The sequence below is a fragment of the Carya illinoinensis genome, chromosome 3 (assembly GCF_018687715.1).
Source record: "Carya illinoinensis cultivar Pawnee chromosome 3, C.illinoinensisPawnee_v1, whole genome shotgun sequence".
Lineage (NCBI taxonomy): Eukaryota > Viridiplantae > Streptophyta > Magnoliopsida > Fagales > Juglandaceae > Carya > Carya illinoinensis.
Window position 1 is genome coordinate 56,159,918 of NC_056754.1, and position 9,487 is coordinate 56,169,404.

Consider the following 9,487-nt stretch of genomic DNA (forward strand, 5'->3'; position numbering starts at 1 on the left):
GTCCTATTCAATAACGACAATATTAGCAACAACTAGTCAACTACGTGACAAAAAGGATTCGCTACAGATTCTCCTTTGCAGGCCTGCCTAGATGTTATCTTTACGTTTGACTAGATTTGCCAAGTCTCTCACAGCTTCGTGCCTCTTGAATTTACCGATGTCTCGAAAGTTAAAAGAGTCGTCTTTTTCAGTATGAAGGTAAAATCTTTCCCAACTGGAAAAAACTGCCATTGCCATATCCAACATGCTCGAGAAGTTCCTCAAAGTTCATAAATTCACATTCTTCGAACGGCCTAGGCCCCCTAAGCCAGCCTCGGCTAGTGGGGAGGAGGGATTGTCTACCGCATTAAAAATTGTTCATGGAGGCGGGATCGTAGAATGCTATTACATGGCTATGCCTGCAATCAGGATTGTGGAGAAGTATCCCTCATTCTTGCTTGCTCGACCGCAAGTCTTTCGACGACCCTGGGATTCACTAGTCAGACCGGATGAGATCCTGAGCCCGGGTGAAAAATTCTTCCTTGTCCCTCGCCGCACTGTGAGGAAGCTTCAGAGAAGGATACGGAAACCTAGTACAGATAATTCTAGGCTTTCTTACTTGTCACAAACTTCTAATGATATCTCAGATGAAACAATTTACCTACACTGGGATATTGGGTTTTCAAGAGATGTAAGTAGCACCTCTATTAATAATACTGCTAATAGGAAGAGAAGTTCACGTAAAAAGCATGTGACGTTCGCTGGCATTGATCCCTCTGTGGTAGAGAAGAAAGGTAAGGAAGCTGGGCATAGCTCTAGGAAGAGTGGGAATCCCAAGTCTAATGGAGGGAAGAGGAGAGCACGGAAAGATGTGGCATGGCAGCCATCGCTTACGGCTATCAGTGAGAGAGTGTGAGGAACGATGACTGATGGAGATGTTCCTTTAATTTTATTTATTTATTTATTTTTTCTTTGGGGGGTTTTTTGAGACCAATGCTTTTGTTTGAACAAATTAACAACATAATTTTTCTAAGTTTCAAATAAAGATACAGTCTGTTTGGGGGTGGCGGCCTTTAGATTTGCTAGCTTCTTGGAAAGTCATTGTGGTTGTTTATCGGTACATAGCAAGAAAGGCATCCTCCCTTTTGTTTTTATTATTTGATACAAAAAATGCTACATGTTCGCCGTTATCCATTAATTTCTTGTATTACAATTATATATAAATAAATAAATAAATCGTTTTGTATTGCTTCGTGTGCGTTTCTTTCATTAGTGTAGGTGAGGATATTATGTCTGCGTCCATGGATGAGTTTAGAAGAAAGCACGCCTGTGAAAATCGTTGTTGTTTCCGTTGAAGACTTAAGCTGTCTGTCAGACTGTCAGTGATGCTAATGGTTGCAGTACTACCGACCTTGTAAACAAAGAAAATAAACCCGTAGTTGATAAGTTTGTTTTTGGGTCTTCACAGAAACCATATTTATCGAAGTGTGTGCAGAGGAATATAATGGTTAAACCCTAAAAGCCAAATGGGACGAGATCATTTTTTTTTTGTTGGTTTTCTTGACCTTTTGTGCTTGGAGTTTGGCTCCCCCCATTCATCATTTCTCTTTTTTGCTTTTCACACGACATCCTGTTTTTTTTTAATTTTTTATTAGAGGGCCCAACTTTTGAGTAGTCCTCTTCAGGACCTTCTAGTTATACAAACGACAAGAAGAAAGAAAAAACCAACCTTATTGTGGTGGATGTTAACTGCGATTTATTTTACAATTTCTAATTGTTAAAAAGAAACAAATGTAGTTGGGATAAAATAAGAATCAATTAGTTATAATAAGATGCATAGTCATTGAAAGAGACCATTATCATTTTGAGTATTTTCTTTTTAGTAAACAAGATTTCATGTCATATACGGTGTTGGAGGGCAAATTCTTATTTTGATAGTATCAGTTATTTTACAAGGCAAAAGACAGCATCACTGGAAGATCTGATAGTTAAGAACCCTGTTTTTGAGTACAATTCAACATTATCTTATTAAATGGTGTCGGGAAAATATAAAAATCAAAAGAAGAGGAAAACCGATGACTGATAAGAACCCAACCCCAAAGGGTACAACGGAGAGAAAATACTCAGTTCCAGTCTTTAGCGAGAGAGAGAGAGAGAGAGAAGGCGACTTGCGAATGGAACTGGAAGATACTGTAGCTGTAGAAGTGAGAAAGCAAGAGGAGGTGGTGGAGACATGGAACCAGAGAAAGCAAACCCAGATACTGCAACTCTCCGAGAAGCTCATCCATGGGGATCTTGATTCCCAGATAGAAGCAGCAAGAGATATCAGAAAGCTGGTCAGAAAATCGTCTTCGTCGTCTTCGTCTTCTTCGATGAAAACCCGCTCAAAGTTGGCAGCGGCGGGCGTGATTCAGCCCCTAGTTTTCATGCTTGTCTCTCCCAGTCTGGATGCCCAGGAAGCCTCTCTCCTCGCTCTCCTCAACCTCGCTGTACGCAATGAACGGTAACGTCTCTTAACCTCTCTCTCTCTCTCTCTCTCTCTCTCTCTCTCTCTCTCTCTCTCTCTCTCTCTATTGGTATTTCCTGAAAGCTTTAAACTTGACATGTGGGTTTGGTGTTTATCCTTGGGTGTGCGTATTTTTGGGTGTTGCCGAGGAATGGTTAAGAATGAAAAAATTACGGAAATTTGGTATTTTTTAGGGGTTTTAATCTGGCAGGATTCCGAATGTTTTATAATGTGACATGTTGGAAGTCGAATCGGCATATGCTATATGGAGAGTTCGTTGGTATATGCTGGAATTCGTTGAAAGTGTTTGTGGATGCTTATTGGATTTTAGGAATTGAATCTTTAAGGTGAGAGTCCGTATGAGGCATTTCTTTCTTAAAATTTCTGAGAAATGGTAAGTAAGAAAGAAAAGGAGTTTGGAATTTTGTGTGTTACTTAGGGTGTTTTCTTATTATAGCTGTAGACTCTGAAATTTGGGTTCGGTTCCCTTAGAAGTTTCTCTGGATTATCTGATATATGATTCTGGTGGATGGCGTCGTGTAGCTGGGCTTTACTTCCCTCGGGTGGATCGGAAGGACCTTGTCTTAGTGGGGTTCCATGTCATCAAAAAGAAGATTTGAGTTTCTGTTTAACTTAGAAATCAACGTGTAGATGGGTTTTTTGAATTTTATATTCTGATGTTTTTTCTATTTAATATTTGGTCGAGACCAACAGTTATGGTGATGTCTTACTCATATTGGGTGTCCCAGCTGAAGCCTCTAAATTGAATTTATTTATGTGTTCACATTTGGTATAATAATTTGTTTATATCTCACTTTAGGAGAGCTTCATGAGAACCTGGACAATCTTGAATTCCTTGTCTGGTTGGTTGCTGATTTATATGTACGTGATTTTGATCTTTTATGGGGTTTTGACATTAAGAAAATCTATTCAATCAATCTACTTATTTGTGTTTGGCTGAGTTTGGGGGAAACCCATGCTTCCTTTTCACATAAATGCCGAAAATACTAATAATCAGTGATTATCTCATTTGGTTTTGCATGAAAAATGAACAGACGGAAGAAAAACTCTTGAGAACGTTGAAAGCTGAGCTGATTTTCCTATCATTTTGCCAGAAGCCAAAAGGCTTTATAGGGTTTTTTGAACTTTTTTTTAAGGCATAGTTCAATGCTGAGAATTTGGATGGAGAAATTTGCAGTTGGTTGATTCTTTGTGTGAGACTAAACAACTTTGTGGGATTGCTCTCTTTGTCGGCATTGTAATGAAGTATGAGTTGGGGATTTTTAATATCATAATGAATGGTTGTATATAATTTTGATTCGGGAAATAGGTTTAAAATGTTTTTGTTAGTTTCAAGGGGCTGAATTGGGGCCAAATGCGGACTTGTTTGTGGTGTTCAAATATACAGCCTTGTCTTCGCAGACCTTGTTTTGTATTCTTTACCACCATCTAGTATAGCCCCATCACTCTGATATCAAGAAAGCAACCTTTCTTCCGGGAGTGGATCCTTTTCAGTTGTAGGAAAATAGATTTTGCCTGGTGAATGTTCACCACAGTGGTGCATTCTCATTATCAGACGTGTATCTGCTTGAAAGAAATCCTTTGCTACATTTGATTTTCAATTTTCTGAATGTCGGATAATATTTATTTGTTTGTTTGAATTTGTTGATTGTTTGATATGCTGTTGATTTTTAGTATAGGGTCATTTATATTTTTGTATTGATCAGAAACAAGGTCAAGATAGTCACAGCAGGTGCTGTCCCTCCTCTAGTGGAGCTCCTCAAGTTCCAAAACGGCAGTCTGAGGGAATTAGCCACTGCAGCAATCTTAACACTCTCAGCTGCATCACCAAACAAGCCCGCTATTGTAGCTGCTGGAGCTACACCACTCCTGGTTCAGATCCTCTGTTCTGGAAGTGTTCAAGGAAAAGTTGATTCTGTTACAGCCCTACACAATCTCTCCACTAGCACAGGGAATTCCACTGCAATTCTTGATGCAAAAGCAGCTCCCCCTCTCATTAACCTCCTTAAAGAATGCAAGAAGTATTCCAAGTTTGCCGAAAAAACTACAGCCCTACTTGAAATCCTTTCCAACTCCGAAGCAGGACGAATTGCGATTTCAAATTCTGATGGTGGGATTTTAACCCTTGTGGAGACGGTTGAAGATGGATCTCTAGTCAGCACAGAACATGCAGTTGGAGCTTTACTCTCTTTGTGCCAGAGCTGCAGAGATAAATACCGGGAACTCATTCTTAATGAAGGTGCAATCCCAGGCCTTTTGCGACTGACCGTAGAGGGCACAGCTGAAGCTCGGGAGAGAGCTCGTACGCTTTTGGATTTGCTTAGAGATTCTCCTCGAGAAAAGAGACTAGCCTCCTCAGTTTTGGAGAGAATTGTTTATGACATTGCTGCCCGGGTTGATGGAGCAGATAAAGCTGCTGAAACTGCCAAGAGATTACTGCAAGACATGGTTCAAAGAAGTATGGAGCATAGCTTGAGCCGCATACAGCATAGGGCTGCATCATGTACACCCTCGGATATTCGATCTACATAATTTAACCCAATCTATTTGATTTTATTTGTGGGGTTAATAAGGTAGTTTTGACTAGAAAGTGGGTTAGAGTTTTAATCTGAACCTCTTTTGTTTGGCAAAGCTCCTGTACCTGGCTAGTTTATTATTGAAGGTGGAAATAGCTAAAACGAATCAGATTTTAGTGTAATGTAACCTCTTGGGTATGTTGTATATCTTGATTATGGTCATGTATATAGATATATATTGCTTTTTAATCAGGAACGTAGGCAATGGATGCTGCTGCTGCTGCTGCATCACCATGGGACTCATAGTCGGGTTTGTTCAAAACTGTGTGTGGATGGGCATTACTTCTCATGGATCCCATACTTGATTTTATTTCTCACTTGTGGCGGTGAGGAAGAAAACAGTTAGTACAAGACTTGAAGTAGCTTGAAACATAATTCAATACATCTTTCCCTTACACCTTCTTCTTCTTCTTCTTCTATATATATATATTGTCAGTCTGTGTGTAAGCTCAAAGCCATACATTGTGATATTCATTTACTTGTGTCTAATTGGTAGATCGCTAAGGGACGTGGGATTTCCTAACTCGGAGTCGAATCAAATTTTCTACTGTGTTTTTTCTTTTTTTTTTCAAGAAATTATTAATTATTAAGTCAAATGGGTTTCCTTCCTAAATATAATATATATATATATATATATGTCGGTGATGAATCAAATAACTGCAAATGGGATATTGTTTATGCATCAATAGCACGGTGGATAATTAATAATCTTTTAAGGATATTAATTTATTTATAAAATCTACTTATTATTAACACACAATTAAATTAAAATTGATGTAATACAAATCGGTTTCATCATTGCCTTTTTTTAAAAATTATTTTATACAATTTTGACGAGTCCATCTCTTCTGAAGGTAATAATTACATATTTTGCCACTGTCGGTGTGACCGTAATTCAGCTCTGATGCAAATTGCAAAGCTGTAGGCCCACGTGGCTTCCTCCTTCCTTCCACGTGATCAAAGTAATTAGCTGTTTTTTATTTTTATTCCAGCCCCCTCGCCGCATTGCATTGCATTCCATTTGCCTCCACCGCTCTCTCAAAATTTAAAAGAGTTTTATTCATCATTTTCATATTATATACTATATATAATTTATTTTTTTATTTTTTTCTATTATCATATATATATATATATGATGGGTAGTAAAATTTAAATAATTTTTAAAAAATAAAATAATAAATAATTAATTTTTTTAAAAAAATTAAAAATAATAAAAATAAATATAATATATAATATGTAAAAACGATAAATAACAAAATTAAAAATAAAATTTATAATATCCTCCTCTCTCTTGAGACTTGACTCTTCTCTCCTCTTTCATCTTCTCCTTTTTCCTACTGGTTTAATAAATAAATCATTGCCACAATCTGTTTTGGACTCCACCCCCATCACACTTTTGTAGAAATCTTAATAGCTCCCTCCTCACCTGCTCGCACGCACACTTGAGTCCTTGACTTTTTAGACACCCTGGAGAGGAGAGAGTTTATTGTGCTATATTTGCTTCGATCTTCAGCTAGGAAAGGTAAGATATCCAGATACCTTTATATTTCGTTGTCGACTAATATATTTCTAGTAGTAGATCTCCTAAAAACCCATCTTTATATCATTACCATCTTCCACGCATTACTTTCAAGATCTGATATTTCATCATCCCCATTTCTAAACTCTAAAATTTATTTCTCAATTACTTCATTCTTCCACTGTTCTGCTCGTATTTTTAGTTTTATGGTGTTCTTGTTTCTTTGTTTTGTAGGAGATTTGGACGATCCTAGAAGCTTCTGGTATTGAAATTTTAGCTGGGTATTTTTTGTTTGCTGTTATATAGTAGATTGGGCGATTTCAGAAGTAGCTTCTGATCCTTAGAAATGTTGGATCGGTACTCGGCATCGAGGTACGGAGGATTCCGGCCGGAGAATTTGGGCCAGAATGCCCTGGGAATGATTGGTAATCTTTGCTTCACTATGTTTGTGCTTGGTGTCTTAATCTTTACAATTATTGCCGCCACTTATGAACCCGAAGACCCTTTGTTTCACCCATCAACCAAAATCACCACATTTCTCACATCCACCTCCAATGCCACTTTTAAATCTGATAACACCGTTGTCAAGACCGGTGAGGATTTCATGGCCTCGAACCAAACCGCATTCGCCGCGTTTATTAACATAACAGATGTCGACAATATGACCCTAGTTTCAGACCATCGTACTAGTAGTACCCTTGAAGAAACCCATTGCGAGGGCAGTATGGATACCCCAATTGATTGCAGGGACCCTGAAGTCTTCCATATGATGATGAGGGCTGCTATAGAACGGTTTAAGGATATCCATTTTTACCGGTTTGGGAAACCAGTTCCTGGGTCTAATGATAGCACCTGTGATATGGCATGGCGATTTAGGCCCAAGGAAGGGAAGACAGCCTCCTTTTATAAGGATTACAGGAGGTTTTTGATTTCAAGGTCTATGAATTGTACCCTTAGTGTGGTTGAGATTGGTGATTACCACACAGGGGTGAATGCGAGGAAGAGGAAGAAGAATCAGAAACCTGGGTTTGAGAAGAAACCAGAGAAGCAAGACCAGGTTACCACGTTGCCTGTTGTTGGGGAGGTTGTGAATGATGCCCTTCCCGTGGTTGAGTCTGAAGGTTCATTTGGCCGAGGGAAATACTTGATTTACGAAGGTGGTGGTGATAGATGCAAGAGCATGAACCATTACTTGTGGAGTTTCTTGTGTGCTTTAGGTGAAGCTCAGTACTTGAACCGAACATTGGTTATGGATCTGAGTATATGTTTGTCTTCAATTTACAGTTCATCGAATCAGGATGAGGAAGGCAAAGATTTCAGGTTTTATTTTGACTTTGAGCATTTAAACGATGCAGCATCTGTGTTGGACCATGGTCAGTTTTGGTCAGATTGGAATAAGTGGCAGAAGAAAGATGGGTTGAGTCTCTATCTGGTGGAGGATTTTAGGGTCACGCCAATGAAACTTGCTGAAGTGAAGGATGCTTTGATTATGAGAAAATTTGGGTCGGTGGAGCCAGACAATTACTGGTACAGGGTCTGTGAAGGGGAGACAGAGTCTGTAATTCAACGACCATGGCATCTGATATGGAAATCAAGACGGTTGCTGGATATAGTGTCAGCGATTGCATCAAGGTTGAATTGGGATTATGACTCTGTCCATATTGTGAGAGGGGAGAAGGCAAGGAACAGGGAGCTCTGGCCTAATCTTGATACAGATACTTCACCTGATTCACTTCTATCAACGTTGAGGGACAAGGTTGATGATGGGAGGAGCCTGTATATTGCAACAAATGAACCTGATACATCGTTCTTTGACCCTTTGAAGGATAAGTACTATACTCATTTCCTTGACGAGTACAAGGAGCTTTGGGATGAGAACAGCGAGTGGTACACAGAGATGGCAAAGCTTAACAAGGGGAATCCAGTTGAATTTGACGGTTACATGAGGGTGTCAGTGGATACAGAAGTGTTCCTAAGAGGGAAAAAGCAGATTGAAACCTTCAATGATCTCACGAACGATTGCAAGGATGGCATAAACACCTGCAGTGCTTCGGCCAGCTAATTACCACGTGTGAGGTTCCAAAAGTTGCTTCTTCCCCGCGTTTGGGAATATCCAGGTGTACCTTTTAGTTATTCTGTGTTGCAGCTGAGAACTTGTAAGCTTTTTTTAATGTATTGTTTTAATGAGTTTTGTACCTGTAAACCCAATTATGGATGTTCCAATACTAGTTATCTATTGAGATCCTGATTGAACTTATGTTTCTTGAATTTAATTTCTGAATCCAGTATTATGGTAATGTAAATGCTTCTTAGATTGCGTCTTAAAGATTATTTTTCTGTTGATGGTCATATGAATCTATACAACTTAATGCTTTTATTTTATTTGGCGTTTTGATTATTTATATCCCCGCGAGCCATGCAAGTTAGAACTGCTTTTCATTTTTGCACTGAGGTATTTTACGCATGAAATCGATCAGGGCTCACCTTTAGGGTGACAAACAGTACCTCAGTTATGGCTCTGGGAAAGAGGAGTCATTTCAAGATGCTTCAGAGACTGTAGAATAGAGCCAAATCATCCTATTCCTATTTAGGGTATGCATTTATGTTGATCCTACAATGTTGTTCATTATGAATATTATTCGTGCTCTTTAGTATAGTTTACTTGGATTTTTTAAAAGCTTGGGGGCCATTGTATTACAGGCTATTCCTCTTCATTTCCACAACGAATTATAATGTTTATCTCTGTGAAGTATATACTTCACTTCTTTCTTTCATTCTTTCTGTTTATTTGTTTTTCTCCCTGTTTATTTTATTGTTTTCCTTTTGGGGTTCCTCTGCAACACTTCTTGTTCTTGGGAGATTAAGTTTGTGTTTGGCTCAACTCAT

General features: G+C 38.7%; 2 protein-coding genes across 2 annotated transcripts; both read left to right on the top strand.

The window, feature by feature from the left end:
• The first annotated feature begins 1,854 nt into the window (after window positions 1–1,854).
• LOC122305513 (U-box domain-containing protein 4) lies at window positions 1,855–5,204 on the top strand. Its single transcript, XM_043118096.1, has 2 exons — window positions 1,855–2,482; window positions 4,213–5,204. The coding sequence occupies exons 1-2, from the start codon at window positions 2,055–2,057 to the stop codon at window positions 5,036–5,038; spliced, it is 1,254 nt and encodes a 417-aa protein (XP_042974030.1). The 5' UTR covers window positions 1,855–2,054; the 3' UTR covers window positions 5,039–5,204.
• Window positions 5,205–6,373: 1,169 nt separating this feature from the next.
• Window positions 6,374–8,858, top strand: LOC122305514. The gene is made up of 2 exons (XM_043118097.1): window positions 6,374–6,604; window positions 6,836–8,858. The coding sequence occupies exon 2, from the start codon at window positions 6,948–6,950 to the stop codon at window positions 8,661–8,663; it is 1,716 nt and encodes a 571-aa protein (XP_042974031.1). The 5' UTR covers window positions 6,374–6,604; window positions 6,836–6,947; the 3' UTR covers window positions 8,664–8,858.
• The last annotated feature ends 629 nt before the right edge of the window (window positions 8,859–9,487 follow it).